Source organism: Trichosurus vulpecula, chromosome 4 (genome assembly GCF_011100635.1).
Source record: "Trichosurus vulpecula isolate mTriVul1 chromosome 4, mTriVul1.pri, whole genome shotgun sequence".
NCBI classification, from domain to species: Eukaryota; Metazoa; Chordata; class Mammalia; order Diprotodontia; family Phalangeridae; genus Trichosurus; species Trichosurus vulpecula.
Genome location: NC_050576.1, coordinates 163,560,468 through 163,582,438, shown reverse-complemented (window position 1 = coordinate 163,582,438; position 21,971 = coordinate 163,560,468). Strand labels below are relative to the sequence as shown.

Genomic DNA, 21,971 nt, shown 5'->3' with positions numbered 1-21,971 from the left:
CTTTCTTTACCCTTGACCAGACTGAAAGGTTCAGGAAATTTTTTCTCCAGGATTCATTAATATGTTAAGTAACTATTATTTTGTTGATAAGTCAACACAGTTAAATCAACTTTCACCAAAGGACTAAGGAAATATTCACAAATGGTCTTACCTTGGTATTCTCTATGCATGCCACAATGAAGATAAAATTATCAAAGAGAAATCTACAGTTATGTAAATTAAGAAACTTAACAGCATCCTAAAGTGACAATTCAATGGGAAGATTTTTAGAACAAATTACACACCTTCAAAATACTAGTCAAAATGTACACTTTTAGAAAGGAAAAATGGATTATGACACTTTTAGAAAACAACTGAACAAAAACTCATACAAGTATAAATGAAAGATAGGGCCTATCACTCTACAATAGTACAAAAAGATGAACAGTTCTTTATCCAAAGGGAGGAAAAGTGATAGATATTTTCGGATCACATGATAAGCATGTAGAGAACTTATAAAATATTTCTGGAACAGATGCTACTCTGCAAAGCACTAAAAAAGGCTGACAGTAGTTATATGCTACTGAACCACTGATTAGACTTACTGAATGTAATTAATACTAGTTTTACCAACTCATGGAGTCTATCAAACAGATAACATCTAAGAATAGACCAAAAGGCTGGTCAGGGAAAACATTCACATGAACTCAATACATTGACAAAGAAGCTTGGAACAAATGACTATCAAGCAGATTACAAGATCAAGTTGTTATCAGATTTATTGTCCACACAGATTTTGTGAGGAAATGATAGAAACAACAATACCAATGAAGATTGTATAGACTTGGGACTTACCAAATATTCAAAAAGATGCAATCAAGTGGTCTTAACGATACACTAGAAACTCATGACCCTTTATAAAACAACAGACAATGAATCCATGTGCTGCAAACCTTTGCACTGCAAATATAAATCCCCAAATATCTTTAAGAGTTCAGTAAATAAACTCTGTGGAAACCAGAGTAGTAGAGAAAGTGTTGTCACAAATGTCACCCTACTCCTACCCCATCTCCCAGACATAACACTGACTCAAAAAAAAAAAAACAAAAACAAATCAAGAACAATGTTTTTAATAGATATTGCCAAACTAAATGTTTACAGCTCCCAAACTAAATGGAATTTAAAGTTTTAAAGAGAAGAATAGATTAGGCAATTAAGAGCTCATTAGTAACTTTGGGGAGATTCATTGTATGATGAGGCTGAAAACCAGACTACAGAGTAAAGAAGAGTGAGAGTAGGTTTTAAAAATGAATGTTGAAGGTTGCTTTTGTATATGTAACTGGGGTAAAATAAAATACTAGATAAAAAAAGAAGACTGAACTAAAAAAAAGAAAAGAGAGCGAGAGTAAAAAGGAAGTGAAAACACCTATTGTAGACTGCATTCCCAAGGGAGTTTTACTCCAAAAAGGAGGCAAGATATGCGATGATAATGAAGATGGATGGATCAAATGAGGGCTTTTTGAGCATGGGAAAGACCAGGGCAAGTTTGTAGGAAATTGGGAAGAAGCCAGTAGATAGGGAAAGACTGAAGATTAATGTGACTAGGTATGAGAGAAGAAGAAATCTATTGGAGAAGATGAGATGAAATGGGATCCTTTGTGCTTATAGAGGGGTTAGTCTTGGTAAGAAGGGCCACCTCTTCATGTGAAACAGATAAAGGAAGAAACAGTGGAGGAAGATGTCTAAGTCATGTGAAATGAGGAGGAAGGGAGAAGGAGCTCTCAGAGAATGGCCTTACTTTATTTCAAGTAAAAATGAGGCAAAGTTTTAAGCTTAGAGAGTGATAGTGGTGGGGGATCATGGGAGGTCTGAGGGATGAAAGGGTTTAAGAAAAGCATGATGATATATGGATTAGGGAGGTGTAAACGGATTGTCTTGCCATGGTGAGGGACCAGTTGAGATTATGCAGTTTTTCAGTGTACCCAATCAGAATGGTTTCATGATTTTTTCCAGTTTAGTTCAGCAACATGTGAATAGAAGCTAAGGTAGCAAATAGTGAGAGTAATCCAAGGCTGAGGTTTGGAAGGGCAAAATCTTTGATAAAATAAAGGAAGAAGGGACTAAAAAAAAAGAAGGCAGTGGACCGTTGAGTTGTTTCACCAAGTAGCCAAAATTGGGAATGGAGGAGAGAATGTAGCCAGGGCTGACATTATGGTCTGTCTGAGGGATGAAAGGATGAAAGGTGGTGGTGAGGATGGAGAATTTAGAATGGAAAGGTAGAGAGAGAAGTAGGAATAACAACAGATTTGGATCATATGAGGGAATTTAAGAACTCATGAGCATGAAAGTGGAACAATTGTGACTGGTGGCAAGATCAAGGTTACGACACATCTCTGTGTGTAGTTGGAGTAGTGGAGAAGTATACTGGTCATGGGAACTGAGTAAGTTGAGGAACTGGGGGTTAGGGTATTTGAAGGAGTATGTCTATGTATAGCAAAATAAGTCCCTTAGTATGAGGGTAAGAAGTGGCGCCAAGGAAAGCCACTTGGTCAGGAACTTGGCTACTCTATAAACTGGCCTACTAGCTGTCCAGAACATGAGAGCTTGTGTAGTGTATACTGTGGTGGACGTGAAGATCGAGGACTGAATCCCAGACTCAGACATCAGTTGTATGATTTCATATGAAAGACAGTGATAATCACAACCCAAAAATAAAGTCTGCTAATCAAGTGAGGCATAAAATAAGGAGAAGCCCACTCACCAAACACCGACCACTGCCCAGGAGGAGATCCAGTACAGAGTTTCAAATTAAAGGGACATTTCCTTATAGCTGATCATACCCTCTAGATGCTCCTGCTTGCAGCTGACATGGTGCTGACCACACCAAACCTGGAAAGTTGTGGAGCTCCCTGAATCCACAACCAAGAGTCTGGCCTGACCAGACACATGGGAAAAATCAAATGAATGGAGAATGCCTGCTTTCCAGACCAGAGGTTTTTGTTTTGTTTTTGCTGCAAAACTTTTTCTTGTAGGTGGAGCAGGCTAGGTGGATGTATTTTAGATGACTCTCATTTTGTTGGTAATATCCACAAAATCATCCTGGGGCAAGTCAGACACAGGTGTCCTTCTCTCTATCAAGCCAGATTAGTGTTGACCTTGGCCACACTGATGCTACAGGATTTCTTTACTGCCTGCTTGTGATCTGATGCTTGCTAGCCTTGATGGCCATAATGAAGACTAGGATGTTGTTGTCCTCAGTCTTCACAGTGGACTCTGTGGTCAAGGAAAACTTAATAATGGCATAGTGATCAAGCGCTTTTCAGAGGGTATTTGGGCTGTTTTCAAAGACTTAGTATCTTGGGTCAGGGGAAGGTGTGGAACACTCAGATCTTTTTGTGGCTATGTATACCTTTCTTAGGGTAGCTAGGAGGCATGATGGATAGGCCTGAAGTTAGGAATATTCATCTTTCTGAGTTCAAATCCGACCTCAGACACTTGACACACTTACTAGCTGTGTGACCTTGGGCAAGTCACTTAACCCCTACTGCCCTGCCTTTCCCCTGGAAAAAAAAAAAAAACAAAAAAAAGTAAAAAAAAGAGAAGTGTGACCTTAAGCAAGTCATGTAACCCTGTTTGCTTCAATTCCCCATCTATAAAATGATCTGGAGAAGGAAATGGCAAATCACTCCAGCATCTTTGCCAAGAAAACCCCAAATGGAGTCATAAAGAGTCAGATACAACTGAAAGACAACAACATATCTTTCTTGGCCTTTCAGGCCTTTGACTTGGCTTCTGTGTTAGGGGAACACTACTTCCTTATTCAGCTTTAGCACCATCTTGGTAGAAAGGGTAGACCAGGAATTTTATGACCTGCGATATGTGGACTTGTTTTTTAAAAATATTTTGATAACTACATTTCAGTATAATTGTTTTCCTTTGTAATGACATATATTTTACTTTATATATTTAAAAACTTTATTCTGATAAGGGATCTATGACACAAAATGGTTAAAACCACCTAGCCTCGACTATGATAGGCAGTCAGTTGAATAAGCTATGTTGTCCATCAGTATACATATCTTGAACAGACACTAAATAGACAATGAGTTGGACCCAGAATTAAAAAGGAGGAAAAAAGCAGGCTAGATTGCCTATGGAAAATTGTAGAGCTCATTTAATAAGCCCAAGCATCTCCCTGAAATGAAGACCCACCTCCTAACACCTGTATGCTTCCAGTGCTATTGTATGGCTGTGAATGAGAAAAAAAAAACCCTACAGTCTCTGAAGAATTAAAATTGACTATCATCCTGAAGACTCTGAGAGGTTACATGGGGGTTGAGAATACTGCAGCAGTACTGGAACTACAAAGAATTGGAGTAAAGGATTTCTTCACTTTAGAGTACAATTAAAAACAAAATAGGATGAGATGATCATGTAGGAAGAGGTAGGAATAGCTGGTGGAGAGCTGAAGTGTTTCACTCATATCCTTGGGATGTCGAGGAAGGACCGCAGCACACTGGGTACAATTCTCCCACTCCTCTCTATACCATTTTGGCCAAGCTTTGGGAAGAATGGGAAGAAATGGATAAGGGCCTTATGGGACAGACAGGTAAGAACAGAATGTAAGTCGCCTTGTTGGAGGGAATATCCACAATCGTGAGCTGATACAGCTGTTTTGAATAATGGAACCTATATCGGGGAAGGGGGGTGGTGTTAAAATTCATATAAGGTGCTTTGCAAATCTTCAAGTACTCCATGTGTGGAGTTTTGTCGGTGGCATTTTTAGTATTCTTATTTTAAGAATATTTTTATGTGATGATGGAATTCAGATAGAAAGTCAAAGGATGAGCTTCCATTCTGCAAGTATTCTTTTATATTGAACGTTCTGCATTGGGAGGGAAAATGATCTCTTTACATAATTGATTAGCCATATTAAAGTGTAAGCTGGTTTTTAGCAGTCTCACTGAAGATATCTTCAGGATCATTCCTGATGGGCTGATGGAAATGCCACATGCCCCATCCCATTTCCGCTTGATCAGCTTTCATCCGCTATGTCTCTGTATTTGTCAACAGGAGGGTGGGATGATACAGCGGAAAGAGAAGTCGCTTGGGAGCCAGAGGACCTTAATTCGAGAAACTGAGTTCTAATCATGAATTTGCCATTTGTTTATTTTTTTTCTGGAGGGGGGAAGTGATGGCAATTGGGGTTAAGTGACTTGCCCAAGGTCACACAGCTTGTACGTGTCAAGTGTCTGAGGCTGGATTTGAACTCAGGTCCTCCTGACTCCAGGGCTGGCGCTCTACTCACTGAGCCACCTAGCTGCCCCAAAGTTGTGACTGATGTCTTTTTTTTTCAATCAATCATAATTCTCCATAGTATCTTTCTCCCTACACTTCCCAGAGAGCCATCGCATATAACAAATAACATTTTTAAACATAAAGAGAAAAAAATCAGCATTAACTAATCAACACATTAAAAAAATCTGAAAATAGGAGCAACGTGCCACACCTGCGGCCCTCTCCCCTCCATCAAGGGTAAGGCAGGGCGTCTTCTCATATATCTCCTTTGGAGCCATGCTTATTTCTTTGTAGTTTTACAACACTCACTTTTGATTGTGTGTGGTTCTTTCTGTATACATTCTTATATTTATTATGTATATTATTTTCTTGATTTGTCTTACTTTATTGACATCAGTTCATGTAGATCTTTCCATACTTCTCTGTATTCATGAGGTGACTGTGATGACTGTTGTTTTATAATATAGTTTGAGGTCTGAAAATGCTATTCCTCCTTTGTCTCTTTCTCTTTTCATCATTTCTTTTTATATTCTAGATCTTTTATTTTTCCAAATGAATTTTGTAATACAGTTTTGTCAAGATAACTCACTAGTCATGACAAACACTCTTTCAACAACCTGGAAGATGGCTGACTGTACACATGGACATCACTAAATGGTCAGTATAGAAACCACATTGATTCTATACTTTGCAGCTAAGGGTGGAGAAGCTCTATAGAGTTACTTAAAACGAGACCAAGAGCTGACTCTGCTCGGATTACGAACTTCTTACTGCAAAATTCAAGCTTAAATTGAAGAAAGGGAAACCCATCAGACAGTGTAGGTATGACCTAAATAAAATTCCTTATGAACGTGAAGTGGAAAAGATGAATAGGTTTAAGGGCTTAGATCCGGTAGACAGATTACATGAAGAACTACGGACAGAAGTTCAAAATACTGTACAGGAGGCAGCAACAAAACCATCCCAAAGAAAAAGAAGACCAAGAAATGGTTGTTTTATAAGGCTTTACAAATAGCTGAGGAAAGAAGGAAAGAGTAAAGAAGAAATGGAAAGATACACCCAAATGAATGCAGAATTCCAGAGGATAGCAAGGAGAGATATGGTTTTCTTACATAAGAAATGCAAAGAAATAGAAGAAAACAACAGAATGGGAAAGACAAAAAACCTCTTCAACAAAATTAGAGATATCATGCAAAAATGGGCATGATAAAAGACAAAAGTGGTAGGGACTTGACAGAAGTAGAAGAGATTAAGAAAAAGTGGCAAGAATATATAGAAAAACTATATAAGAAAGATCTTAACATCACTGATAACCAAGATGGTATGGTTACTATCTGGGAGCCAGACACCCTACCAACTGAGGCCAGGTGGGCCTTAGGAAGCACTGCTAACAAGAAGGCTAGTACAGGTGACAGAATTCCAGACAAGCTACTTAAAATACTAAAAGATGATGCTGTTCAAGTATTGCACTCAATATGCCAGCAAATTTGGAAAAACCAACAGTGGCCACTGGATTGGAAAAGATGGGTTTACATCCTAATTCTGAAGATGGGAAATGCCAAAAAATGTTCAAATTACCTAACAACTGCACTCATTTCACACACCAGCCAGGCTATGCTTAAGATTCTGCAGGCCAGGCTTCAGCAATATGTGAACCAAGAATTATCAGAAATGCAGGCTGATTTTTGAAGAGGCAGGGGAGCTAAATCGCTTAAAGCAAGGGAGCTCCAGAAAAAAAAAAAAAAAAAACTACTTCTACTGCAACTACACTAAAGCATTTGACCATGTGGATCAGCGCTCAAAGAAATGGAAGTACAAGATCATCTTACTTGTCTCCTGAGGAACCTGTATGTGGCTTAAGAAGTAACAGAACCAAACATGAAAAAACAGACTGGTTTAAGATTGGGAAAGGAGTATAGCAAGGTTGTATACTGTCTCCTTATTTATTTAACTTATATGCAAAGTACATCATGAGAAATGCCAGGCTGGATGAATCAAAAGCCAAAATTAAGGTTCCCAGGAGAAATATTAAAAATCTCGGTTATGAAGATGACATCATTGTGATAGCAGAAAGTGAAGAATTAGAAGTCTCTTAATGAGAGTGAAAGATGAGAGTGTAAAAGCTGGCTGTTTCAACAATCTGACTAGCAGCTGCTGTGGGGGTGTAAAACCAGCAACGACCAGCTCACAGAATGCTGCAAGCCCAGGTTCTTCTGATCTGCTTTACTAAGGAAAGCAATGTTAAAGGCTTAATAATCTTACTTTAATCCAGTATACAAACATCATTCACTTAATTCAGGAGAAAAAGCCAGCATCCTGAATTTCAGAGCAAATACAAACAAATTACAAACATACATTTATAAATAGACCAAATACAATTCATAGTTACCAACATCTGAGTTCAACTGGGAGCTCGACAACGGCTGGCTCAGAGTCATGCATCACTACTGCTGCAGCTCAGAGCTCTGAAAAAAGAAAGCCAACTCCTGGTTTTATATATCTTGTTCAGGGTCAAAGGTGAGTCACACATGCGACTCACCCACGTGACCTAAAATCGCCACAAAAATGCGACTTAAACCCACGTGGTCTAAAAGCCTCTAATGTCACAAACATGTCACTCAAACACATGTAAACTAGGCTTTCCCTAGACTCCTAATTTAATCAAGGAAACAAAGGCCAACTCTTCAAGGGCACTTGTTTGAATAAGTGCTAAGAGCCCATCTTGATTCCCAATACACTGGCTTGAAGCTTAACATTTAAAAAAAAAAAACAAACTAAAATCATGGCAACTGTTCCCATCATTTCCTGGCAAACAGAGGGAGAAGAGATGGAAGCAGTGTCAGATTTTATATCTTTGGGCTCAAAGATCACTGCAAATGGTGACTGTAGCCATAAAATTAAAAGGTGCTTGCTCCTTGGAAAGAAAGCTATGGCAAATCTGGAGAGCCTACTAAAAAACAGAGATATCACCTTGCCAACAAAGGTTTGTATTATCAAAGTTATGATTTTTTCAGTAGTAATGTATAGATGTGAAAGTTGGACTATAAGGAAAACTGAGCACTATAGAATTGATGCTTTCAGATTGTGATGCTGTAGAAGACTTCTGAGAGTCCCTTGGACAGCAAGGAGATAAATACTTAAAGAAATTAATTCAGACTATTCTTAGGAAGGACAAATACTGAAACTGAAGCTTAAATACTCTGTCCACATAATGAGAAGACAAGGCTCACTGGAAAAGATTCTGACGTTGGTAAAGACTGAGAGCAAATGCAGAAAGGAACAGAAGAGAATAAGATGGATAGATAATGGCATGGAAGTAATAAACATGAGTTTGGACAGACTTCAAGAGATAGTGCAGGATAGAAGGACGGTGCTGTAGTCCATGGGGTCGCCAAGAGCTGGACATGACTGAAAGACTGAACAACAAGAACTACTGTCATTTTTATTATGTTCAAAAGGTCCAGGAATGAGTATTGAATACTCTTCTAGCTATGCTACAACACAATATGATAAACATTTATTAAGCACCTGCTATGTGCCAAGTACCATATTAAGTGCTGGAGACACAAATAAAAAAAAGAAAGAAAAGTCTTTACCCACAAAGAGCTTACAATCTAATGGGGGAAGACAATACACAAAGGGAAGCTTAAGAGGGGATAGGGAAAGCACCAGAGGGTAAGAAGAGGGGGGCATGATGAAGATGATGGCAGGGTTGAGACCAATGAAGAGAAGGCTTTCATTATAAAGGAAGGATATAGGAGGTGTTTTTGCTCCAGCCTCTATCCCTCCAATCTGAGAGGAAGAAGCAATTGAGGGTACTGAGGAAGTATGAGTAAATTTGAGTTGTTTTTAAGTCATTAATAGCTACTAAAGCTGTTCTTATTTCTTTGAGGAGCACTTTGTAACTGAATATATATATATATATCTGTTGCTCTTGCTCCTATGCACATTGTTAAATAAAGATGGAGAAAATCACTGAACCGTGCTGAACGACAAATTTATGCTACATAACCTCAACTGGACCCTCACTTCTGCAAGCCAATCCTCTTAAACCTCCCTAAGCAGTTCACTATCCCATTCATCACAGCCAAACCTTTTCGTTCTTTCCTCAAACCTTTCATGGCTTCCCTCCCCTCCCCTCTCTGCTGAGAACACTACCTCATATTTAACTAAAAAAATTGGTGCAATTCTCTGAGAGCTCCCTCTTCTCTCTTCTACCTCATCTCACATCACCCAGATGCCTTCTGCCACTCTCCTTCATTCCTGTCTTATGTGATGAGGAGGCCCTTGTCCTTGCCAAGGTACTTAACATGCACAAGTGATTCCATTCCATCTCATCTCCTCCAAGAGATGCTTCCTCTATCATTCCCACTCTCTCACTAAACTTCAATCGCTCCCTATCTACTGGTTGTTTCCCTTGCTACCTACAAACACACCCATGTCTCCAGCATCCTCAAAAAAACCTTCATTTGATCCTTCCATCCCAACTATTGTCCCATAGCTCTTCTGCCTTTTGTGGCTAAATTCCTTGATAAGGCAGTATACAATAGGTGCCTCAACTTCCTTTCCTCTCACTGTCTTCTTAACTCTCTACAATCTGGCTTCTGACCTCATCAATCAACCAAAACTGTCCTCTCCAAAGTTACCAATGATCTCTTAAGTTGCCAAATCCAATGACTTTTTTCTCAATCCTCATCCTTTTAGACCTCTCTGTGGCCTCTGACACTGCTGGTCAGCCTCTTCTCCTTGATACTCTAGGTTTTCATGACACCACTCTCTCCTGATACTCCTACCTATCTGACCACTCCTCAGTCTCCTTTGCAGGATCTCCAACTAGGTCACACCTGTTAATCATGGGTGCAACGCAAGGCTCTGTCCTGGGTGTTCTTCTCTTCTCCCTCCGTACTATTTCACCTGGTGATCTCATCAGCTTCCACGTATTCAATTATCTCTACGCTAATGATTCTTCGATCTACTTGTCCAGTCTTAAACTCTTTGTTAACCTCCAGTCTAAAATTTCCAACTGGCTTTCAGACATCTCAAAATGGATGTTTTGTGGACATCTTAAATTCAACATCTAAAATGGATTCCTTATCTTTTCCCCCAAAATTTCTCCCCCTTCCTATAATTTCCCTATTACTATTTAGGGCACCACCACCCTCTTGGTCATCCAGGCTCACAACCGAGGTGTCATCCTCAACTGCTCACTCTCTCTCACCCCCCATATCCAGTCACTGGTCAAGTCCTGCCATTTCTACTTCTATAAGATTTCTTATAAATACCCCCTTCTCTCCTCTGACACTGCCACTATACTGGCACAAGACCTCATCATCTCACCCTTGGACTATTTCAAATGCCTGACTGGTTGGTCTGCCTGCCACAAGTCTCTCTCCACTGCAGTCCCTCCTACACTCAGTTTTCAAAGAGCTCTTCAACCTCTGCCTCCCAAATCAATAGACTACAGTGTCTCCCTATCGCATCTAGGATCAAATATAAAATCCTCCCTTCAGCATTCAAATCCCTTCATGATCTAACCCTTTCCCAAAACCCTTTCCAATCTTCTTTATACCCCACCCCCAAGTACTCTTCAGTCCTGTTACACTGGCCTCTTTGATGCTCCTTGAATAACACTGTCCATTTCCTAATGGCAAGCATTCTCACTAGCTGTCTTTAATGCATGGAATGCTTTCCATCCTTTCTCTATTTCCAGCTTCTTTCAATAAAATCCCATCCACAGGAAGCTTTTCCCAATCCTTTTTAATCCTAGTGCCTTCCCTCTACTGATTATTCCCAATCTATACTGAATATAGGTTGTTCAATTATTTACATGCTGTCTGCCCTAGGAGACTGTGAACTCTCTGAGGTCAGGAACTGTCTTTTACCTTTCTTTGCATCTCTAATGCTTTTCATAGTGCCTGGCACATAGTAGGAGATTAATGTTTACTGACTGACAAACTATTTTGTGTGAATTGTGGATGGATCCTCAGATATATTTTTAATTAATTAAATTTTAGTTTTCAACATTCACTTTCATAAGATTTTGAGTTAGAAATTTCCCCCCACCCCTCCCATGCCATCCCAAGACAGCATGCAATTTGATACAGGCTATTCATGTATGATCATATTAAACATCTCCACATTAGTCATGTTGTAAAAGAAGAATCAGAGCAAAAGGGAAAAACCACAAGAAAGAAATAAAAGAGAAAATAGCATGCTTCAATCTGCATTCAGACTCCACAGTTCTTTCTCGGGATGTAGATAGCATTTTCCATCATGAGTCTTTTGGAATTGTCTTAGATCACTGCATTGCTCAGGAGAGCTAAGTCTAACAAAGTCATCTCACACTGTTGCTGTTACTGTGCAGAATGTTCTGTTCTCTTGGTTCTGCTCACTTTACTCAGCATCAGCTCATGTAAGTCTTCCCAGGTTTTTCTCAAATCTGCCTGCTCACCATTTCTTATGAAACAATAGTATTCCATTACATTCATATACCACAACTTGTCCGGCCATTCCCCGATTGATGGACATCCCCACAATTCCCGATTCTTTGCCACCACAAAAAGAGCTATTATAAATATTTTTGTACATGTGGGTCCTTTTCCCCTTTTGATGATCTCTTTGAGACACAGCCCTAAAAGTGGTACTGCTGGATCAAAGGATTGCTGGATCACAATTTTATAGCCCTTTGGGCACAGTTCTAAATTGCTCTCCAGAATGATTGGATCAGTTCACAACTCCACCAACAATGAATTAGTGTTTCAATTTTCCCACATCTTTTCCAACATTTATCATTTTCCTGTTTTGTCATGCTAGCCATTCTGATAGATGTGATGTGGTACCTCAAAGTTGTTTTGATTTGCATTTCTCTAATCAATAATGATTTACAGCATTTTTTTCATATGACTATAGATAACTTTAATTTCTTCATCTAAAACACCTATTCATATCCTTTGACCATTTATTAATTGGGGAATGACCTGTATTTTTATAAATTTGACTCAGTTCTTTATATATTTTAGAATGAGGCCTTTATCAGACACTGGCTATAAAAATTATTTCCCAGCTTTCTGCTTCCTTTCTAATCTTGGTTGCATTTGCATTGTTTGCGCAAAAACTTTTTAATTTAATGCAATCAAAATTATCCATTTTGCATCTTATAATGTCCTCTATCTCCTGTTTGGTCATAAATTCTTCTCTTCTCCATAGATCTGACAGGTAAGCTATTCCTTGCTCTCCTAATTTGCTTATAGTTTCACCCTTTGTACCTAAATCATGTACTTTTTGACCTTATCTTGGTATATGGTATAAGATGGTCTATGCCTGGTTTCTGCCATACTGTTTTCCAGTTTTCCCAGAAGTTTTTGTCAAATAGCAAGTTCTTATCCCAGAACCTGGAGTCTGTTTATCAAACAGTAGATGATCCAAACAGTTTATCAGTGACTATTGGGTCTTGTGAATAGGCTTCAGGTGCGGCCAACAAAAGGAGGCCTCATTAGAGACAGGCCCACATGCTCTCACTAACTAGTTGTGAGGCCCCAGGCTAGATAGCAAACTAGTTCGATAGTTTTCAAAAGGCATGAAGTCCTCAGGGGCCTAAAGGGAGTTGCTAAGACCAGAGCCAATGGTATGTGCCCTGAGTTCTAGTCAATCAGATGACAGGCTAGGCCTGTATAAAAAGAGAGCCCAGAACTGGGAGCAGTGGAGCCAAGTGCTACAGGATTCAGAAGCATAGAGCCAGCATCGAGAAAGAGAGAGAGAGAGAGAGAGAGACAGAGACAGAGAGAGAGAGAGAGACAGAGAGAGAGAGAGAGAGACAGAGAGACAGAGAGAGAAAGAGAAGAGTGAACAAGAGGGAGTTGGGGAGATCAAAGAAATCAGTCAGCAGAGCTGCAGGAGAGAGTGCTGAGCAGAAGTTAGGATTCGTGAGTGATGTTTTATAGGAAGGCCCTAGGAGCGAGGGAAAGTTACAAGTATGGCTTGGTTCCCTGCTGTAATACTTTGTTGTAATTTCCTTGTTACTACAGTGAAGTGGGCTTTGGAATATTATTGCTACTATATCAAATTGGGGGCACTGGTCCTTGGATTTGATCCTCTGGAGTCTAAATAAATGTTATACTTCCTCTGCCTTCTACCTAGAGAATTCCTTATACTTTGTGATTCTAAACCACTCAGCCATGTCCATGGCCCTCTCTGAGGTCATGAATTTTGCATTACTGCTATACCTACCCCTGTACAACTGGGTCCATAAATTTATATTATATAATCTCAGCTGGGCCCTAACTGTGGTAAGGTAATCCTTTTATAACAATTCATTATCCCACTCACCGCAATGGTTAAAAGTTACTTGAGAAAACCATCAACACTAGGTGCCTCTACTTCCTTTCCTTTCACCTTCTTAACTCTCTAATCTGGCTTTCAACCTCATCATTCAACTGAAACTTCTCCCCAAAATTATGGTCACCTAATGGCTCTTCTCAATTCTTATGCTTCCTGATCCCTCTCTACAGCTTCTTTCTCCTCAGTATGCTCTTCCCATTAGGTATTTGTGATGTCTCTCCTTGTTTTCCTTCTACTTTTTGGACCACTCTTCTATTTCCTTTGCTGGATGTTCATCTAGCTCATGCCTGCTACAATAGAGGAGCCTCAAGGCTCTATCCTAGGTCTTGTTTCCTTCTCCCTCGATACTATTTCACCTGTTGATCTCATTACCTCCCATTGACTCAACCATCATCTCTATTGCAGATAATTCCCAGTTTACTTACCCAGCCTTAACCCGTCTCTTGACCTCCAATTTCACATCATCACCTCATCATGTCTAAGACTAAATTCATCTTTTGCCCCAAATCTTCCCCTATTCCTAACTTCCCTATTACATATTGAGGGTACTACCACCCTCACAGTCACCCAGGTTCTCAACCTAAGCATCATTCTTGACTCCTCAACCTCTCTCATCCCACATATCCAATATGTTGTTAAGTTCTGTCAGTTCAACCCTCACAACTGCTCTCATGTATGCCCCTTTCTCCCTTTTAACATTGCAACCTGCAACAGACCTTCATCACCCTCTCCTAGACTATTGCAATAGGCTTTTAGTTGGTCTCTCGGCCTCGAATGTCTCTCCACTCATCTGTCAAACTGTTTCTCCTAAAGTACAGGCCTAACTATGTCACTCCTTTATTAAGTAATCTCCAGTGGCTCCCTATTACCTCCAAGACTGAATATAAAATCTTCTGTTTGGCATTTAAAATCCTTTAAAAGCTGCTTCTCTCCTACCTTTCCAGTCTTATTAAGCCTGTTGTTTAGTCATTTTTCAGTTGCATCTGACTCTCTGTGACCCCGTTCAGGTTTTCTCAGCAACAATACTGGAGTGGTTTGCTATTTCCTTTTCCAGTGGACTGAAGGCAGAGGTTAAGTCACTTGCCTTGGGCCACAAAGCTAGTGAGTGTTTGAGGCCAAATTTGAATTTGGGTCTTCCTGACTCCAGGCCCAGTGCTCTATCCACTGAGCCACCTAGCTGCCTCTTAAAAATTTACATTAAAACTTACTGCCTTATTAAATCTACTTCACCATAAATACTTTGTGATCCAGTGACACTGTCCTCCTTATTGTTTCATGCACAAGACACTGATGTATCTTTCACTGGATGTCCCCATGCTTGGAATTTTCTACCTTCTCTCCATCTCTGGCTTCTCTACCTTCCTTCAAGTCCCAGTTTAAATCCCACCTTCCGCAAGAAGCCTTACCTGATCCCTCCTAATGCTAGTGCCTTTCCTCATTTATTACCTCCAATTTGCTCCATATGTATCTAGTTTTTTACAAAGTTGTTTGCATCTTCCTATCAGACTGTGAGCTCCTTGGGGGCAGGCACTGTTTTATTTTTTTTTGCCTTTCTTTGTACCTCTGGTGCTTAGCCCCGTGCCTGGCACATAGTGGGTACCTAGTTAGTGCTTGTTGACTGGCAGCATCCAGCAGAGTGATGTCTGGCAGGGATAACGAGGCTAGCAAGGAGCTAGATGGAATAGCACTATGATGTTACAAGAAGACAGCCATGGTCCCAGTGTCAAAGCGGATGTTATTCCTCCTTACGTGTCCCCCTATTTATTCTCTTCTCATTGATGATGTGTGTATTTGTAGGAGAGACCACCCCAAGTTTATGAGGAAAAGGTTTTGTTGCTACTTATCCCCCTATGACATTTCATTAAAGGCTTCTGCTTTGAAATGCTTGTCTTCTGGCTGACTATTAGGTGGGGGAGAAATCATGACTTGTGGTTTCATGGGATGAAAACTGCACAGAGTACCTTAAACCATAAAGTAGCCATTCTCCAGTACGTACCCTTGCAACCTGGGGGAAAGGGTGCCACCAGGTGCTACATGACTTTTAAATGTTTATTGAACAATTCCAAAGCTTTTTCCAGAATGGTTGAACCACTCAACAAGCTCTCCTACCAGTGAATTAGCAAGCCTATTTCCAAATAGCAACTTTGACTCTGAGTTTTTCCAGACTTTTTCTTGACTTTCCCAAACAGTGAATATACCAAAGGGTTTAGTTAATGAATCCTATTTGAATGGTTCTCTTAATATATGTTGTAAATCTTCTAGTTTTCACACTGATTTTGTGTAGGAAAAAAAATCAACATCTTGTCCCATACCTGATATACTGTCTAGCTCAGGCATCATGTTCTGAAGGTGGCTTTTCCTCATCCATTTAATTGCTAGTGCCTTCCCCTTTAAGGTTACCTTGTATTTATTTTGTATGCATCTTGAACACACCTATACCCAGTGTAGAGGCACCACTCAACAATTCATACTGCCTGTCCTGTATCCAGCCATTGCAGTTTGTGAAGGTTCATTGGAGGGGAAGCTGACCCCTGATATAGAGGGATTAGGCTTATTCTTGCAGTCACTGGCTTGCCAACAAACCCCAGCCCTGGCATTCCAGTGACTATGTTAATTACAGTAAAAGTTATGGCTCATGTTTGGGTCTCCCTAAGAGGGAAAGTTAAAGACCTACCCACTGTATTGTGTATGTAAGGCAAGGGACAGGATTATTTTCCTACAGAAAAATCAATATTAAGCCTAGAAGAATCACAACATACATGAAGAAAGCTTTAAACCAGATAGCAACTTCATTTATCACTATGGTTTTCATCAGCTAGGAGGGTATTATTTCAACCTTATCAAAACATAAAACACTGGGGACAGGGTCTGCTGAGACCATGTATGGCATGGAGCATTCCAGTGCCTGAAAAAAAGGGTCTGAAAAAATGCTGAGATGTGGTATCAGGGCAGAAAGAGATCCCAGGGAATCCCTGGACCACCACTTGGTGAAGGGAGGGAGGGAGAGAAAATTTAGAACTCAAAATCTTATGGAAGTGAATTTTGAAAACCAAAAATAAATAAATTAAAATGAAAAAATGAAAAAAGATGAATTAATAATCATTGAATAAATAAAAGCACTTTTATTTTAAAAACCCTATTTTTGCCCAACTATATGCCAATAAAACTAGCAAACCAAATGAAATGTACAAATCTGTATAAAAATATAAATTGTCCAGACTAACAGGAAATAGAATCTTTAAATAATCCTATCTTAGAAAGAGAAACTAAACAGTCCATAAATGAACTCCCTAAGGAAAAAAAAAAACCAGAATTAGATGGATTTACAATTGAATTCTGCCAAACATTTAAACGACAATCCTAACATACTATATAAACTGTTTGAAAAAAATTGGTAAAGAAGGGATCTTACCAAATTCTTTTTGATACAAATGTGGCCTTGATAACATAAACCAGGTAAAGTCAAAACAGGGAAAGAAAACTATAGTCCAATTTCCTGAATGAATATTAACGCAAAATTTTATGTAAAAAATAGCAAGAAAGACTATAGCAATATATATCACAAAGATCATGCATTATGACCAGGCTGGATTTATAAGAGGAATGCAGAGGTTCAATTTTTTAAATTGTAGATAATTTTATTTTATTTATTTTCTAAATTTTATTTATTTATTTTTAGTTTACAACACGCAGTTCCACAAGCTTTTGAGTTCCAAATTTCCTCCCCCTCCCTCCTTTCTTCCCTCCCCAAGATGGCATGCAATTCAATATAGGCTCCACATATATACTCACATTAAACATATTTTCATGTTAGGCATGTTGCAAAGAAAAATTATAACCGATGGGATGAAGTAGGAGAAAGAAGAAACACAACAAAAACAAGAGCAAATAGTCTGCTTCGATCTGCATTCAGACTCCATAATTCTTTCTCCGGACGTGGATGCAGAAGTTCAAGATTAAACATAAACCACACACATAACTGGCCATATTAATAACAAAAACAACAAAAATCATGTGATTTTTTTCAACAGATGCAGAAAAGGCTTTTGACAAACTATAACATCCGTTCCTATTAAAAATATTAGAAAACACAGGAATAGATAGAGCTTTTCTTAAAAATGACATGTTTATCTAAAACTAAGAGATAGCATTATCTGTAACAGGACAAGTCTGAAGCTTTTACAATAAGATCAGGCATGAAGCAATGATATCCACTATCACCATTACTATTTAATATTGTACAGGAAGTGCTAGCTATCACCATAAGACAAATAAAAGAAATTAGAGGAAGAAGCATAGGCAAAAAAATAAACAAAACTATCATTTTTCTGCAAATGATATGATGGTTTATTTAAAGAACTCTAGAGAATCAACTAAAAAATTAACAAATTCAGCAAAATTGTGTAAAAGAAACTCACAAAGATCATTGATATTTTAATATTTTTGTAAAATCCAGCAGGAAGAGAGAAAGAAATTTCATTTGAAATAACTATAGACAGTATAAAATACTTGAGAGACTACTAGCTCAGACATACAGAAACACGATAACTCTACACAAATAAAGGCAGATCTAAATAACTGGAGAAATACTAATTGCTCATGGGTAGGCCAAGCCAATATAGCAAAATGACAATAGTACCTAAATTATTTTATTCATTCGTGCCATGACAAACTACCAAAAGAATACTTTACAGAACTAGAAAAATAATAACAAAATTCATCTGGAGGAACAAAAAGTCAAGAATATCAAGGAAATCAATTTTTTAAAATGAGAAGGAAGGAGGCCTAGCAGCAACTCATCTCAAGCTATACTACAAAGTTACAGTCATCAAAACAACTCGGTACTAAGTAAGAAATAGATTGCTTGGTGGAACATATCAGGTACACAACATACAAAAGCAAATGAGCACAGTAACCCACTGTTTGATAAACCCAAAGATCCCTGGCTATTGGGAAAACTGGAAAATAGTCTGGCAGAAACAAGGTACAGACCAATATCCCACACCATATATCAAGACAAGCTCCTAATGGACATGTGATTTGGATATGAAGAGTGATATTAGTAAATTAATTAAAGAAGCACAGAAGAAATTACCTGTCAGATTTACGGCTTGGGACAAAAATTTTGATTACATAAAAAATTTTTGCATGAACAAAACCAATGCAGTTGAAATTATAAGAGAAGCAGGAAACTGGAACAAAACCTTTGCAGCAAGTTTTTTTCTGATACAGGTTTCATTTCTAAGATATATAGGGAAATGAGTCAAATCTATAAGAATAAGTCATTACCTACTTGATAAATGGTCAAAGGATATGAATAGAAAGTTTTCAGAAGAAGAAGTTCAAGCTATCGTAAACCATAGGAAAAACTGCTGTAAATCATTAAGTAAAGAAATGCAAATTAAAACAACTTTGAGGTACCTAGGTACCACTTCACATCCATCAGACTGGCTAAGTGGACAAAAATGGAAAATGATAAATGCTAGAGGTGCTGTGGGAAAACGAGGTACACTAATGCATTGTGGTAGAGCTGTAAACTGGTTCAACCATTCTGGAAAATCAATTTGGAACTATGCTCAAAAAGCTTTTAAACAGTATATACCCTTTGATCCAGCAATACCACTACTAGTTCTATACCCCAAAGAAAGAGGAAAAGTACATATATACAAAAACATTTAGTTACTCTTTTTGTGGTGGCAAAGAATTGGAAATGACGCCCACCAAATGGAGGATGACTTAACAAATTATGGTATGTAAGTGTGATGAAATACTATTGTGCTATTGTGCTTTTTTTTTGGAAGGGGGAAGGAGGGACATGGCTAATGTGCAAATTTTTTTGTATGATTATACATAATAGTAATGAGTTTTGTTGGGTTTTTTTTTTGACTTCTTGGTGAGTGGGAGAAGAAAGAGGGAGAGAATCTGGAACTGAAAATAAAATAAAATTGAATTTAAAAAATTTAAAAAAGAAAAAAAAAGAATATTAGTTTTATTTCAATTCTAAAAAGGAGAAAATTTCTCTCAGCAGCTAATCTTTGTGGTAAACATGTCACATACAGTTACATAAAAATCTGACATTCACAGTCTATAAGGAACTGACATAAATTTACAAGAAAAATACCCATTCATCAAAGGATAAATGGTCAAAGCTGATCAACCAAGAGTTCTTGAAGCCCCAATTTATAGCCCCAGGGCTATGAATAACAAAAAATAATAGCAACAACGAAACTAATTTTTTGAAAACAAAATGTTTAGTCAAAAACTAATTGAAGCCTATGCTCAAAACTTCTAGTCAGGAAATATTTGGAGTTGGAAGTCTAAACTCAGGTAGGAGTCACTCATGGGCAAATGGGGGAAGGGGCAGACTTGCCTTTATTTCTCCATAACGGAAGGGATTTTGTACATCTCTGGCTTGAACGGTGCTGTTGCCCTTGACTCGGCCTGCAGTCACCACTCCCTTTATGGTCACCATCGCCACTGTTTCATTGGAAGAGGTCCAAGTAAAGTTGCCACTACCACCTTCTACCTATAAGGAAGCATATTCAAAAAGTTCATTATCTCAAGAATAAACCAATGTGATGATTAAAGGCAAAACTGGGTTGGTGAAATAATATTAAGAAAATAATTCCTAGAGACCTTCAGGGGCTGTGAGATCATAGTTAAGAAATAGCTAGATGATAGCTAGACGTCAAGAATAATGTTCAAAGGGAAAAAATGGCAATATTTGATTTTGAATCAGAACAGATAAAAAATATATAAAATAGTCTGACATAGAAGTATTGGAGATTTGGGCAGAAGGAAAAGAGGCAATGAGATAGGAGAAAACTCATCACCTGATACCTTCCGAGAGCACAGTTAAGGAGGCATCAATAACTGAGCCCTATTAGGATATCGGAGAAATCAAGAAAATTCTATATTTAATAAGCAGTTTCAGTAATGTCTGTTAACACTGGAATTCATTCACCCTTTTGTAATTTCTTAGGCAACAACAGTACACTATACCTGCACTTTGTAGCGATAGACCATTTCCATGGGGTGGTGAGGAAATGCTAAAAAGGTGGGTGTCAGCTTAATGGGAAAGTAAATCTTCACTTCTTGCTGGTGGCTAATTTGATCCTCTAAGTAATGGAGAGTGTCATCCTACAAGAGAATGTGGAAACTTACATGAGGGCTGTCCCTGTGATAGACATTTACATTCAGAGAGTCAACAAACTACTTATACTAACAGAAATATAAGTAGCAATAGATATTACACCTGGGGTCAAGAGCTCAAAATAGGTATAAGTTTTACAATTCATGATGTGAAAATAATACATGAAAGAAAATCAGGGAAATTCAGCTGAAAAGGGAGAATTACTTATCACAGGTCATGCATGGATGTGGTTAACGGTGTGCCCATCAGGTGGCTAACTAGGTGCTAAGTTCAACTTCTTCTGTGCTGTTTGGGGAGCGGGGTGGAGAAGGGATGTCAACATGTATACTCACAAATTCTTTTTTAAAAAAGCATTGTTGTAAATTTTTTGTATTCTCTAAGTTTCAGTGTCCAGGTTGCCCTATTCTACATAGAGCTCTGTTCACTAACAAGTTGGGTGACCCTGTGTTTACTAGATTATAAACTCCTTAAGAGTAGGGGCCATGCATGTCTTGTTTGATTTTTGCATTTCACTGTACACATTAGGCACTTTAAAATGTTACTGAATTAAATTTAAAAAGTAGTTTCAGGAAAGCAATTTGGCTAAAGAAAAGACAGAAAAAATATTCTTATTAATAAAATATTTCAGCTGCTATACTTCTAGGCACAGGTAAGGTTAAGTAGAAACCTAATGAAATTGCTTTGTTGACCTAGAGGAAATGAAAATTAATGTCTACTGCAAAAGTGGAGCCCAAAGGAACAGGTACTGCTACATTAGTAAGACCTAGACCCATGTGCAACTTGTAGTAGCAGGTGTGATATTTTCATTATTTTTGTATTCTAAGTCATTTGGCACCTAAATAAACGTCCCAAATCTTTCTTCTGCATTTGGCAGAACTTATGAACCAAACACCCAACTCTACTGACCTCAATTAGTCATCCATGGCACCAGGTACCTTGTCAGCAAAAATTAAATACCCTTAAAATTCTCAATAGTGGATTATATTAATAGGAGCCTAGGAGGTACTGTTTATGATGAATGGAGTGTCAGCCTTGGAGGTAGTAAGCCCTGGGTTGGAGCGTCTATGTCCTGTTTCTGTGACAAATATGTGACCACAGGCAAGTCACTTAAGCTCTGAGTGTCCTGGGCAACTTCTATGAATATAAGTTATAGATGTAGCGGATGGTTGGTAATGGGTAGAGTAATGGACTTGTGGTCAAGGTG

At 38.5% G+C, this 21,971-nt stretch overlaps 1 protein-coding gene across 1 annotated transcript in view; it reads right to left on the bottom strand.

Moving 5' to 3' along the window:
* Nucleotides 1-21,971, bottom strand: part of NUP210L (nucleoporin 210 like) — a 117,186-nt gene that overhangs the window by 66,251 nt on the left and 28,964 nt on the right. The window contains exons 11-12 of the mRNA XM_036757428.1: nucleotides 20,617-20,754; nucleotides 19,985-20,140 (exon numbers count right to left, since the gene is read on the bottom strand). Coding sequence (XP_036613323.1) covers nucleotides 19,985-20,140; nucleotides 20,617-20,754 — 294 coding nt within the window. The remainder of the gene's footprint in view (nucleotides 1-19,984; nucleotides 20,141-20,616; nucleotides 20,755-21,971) is intronic.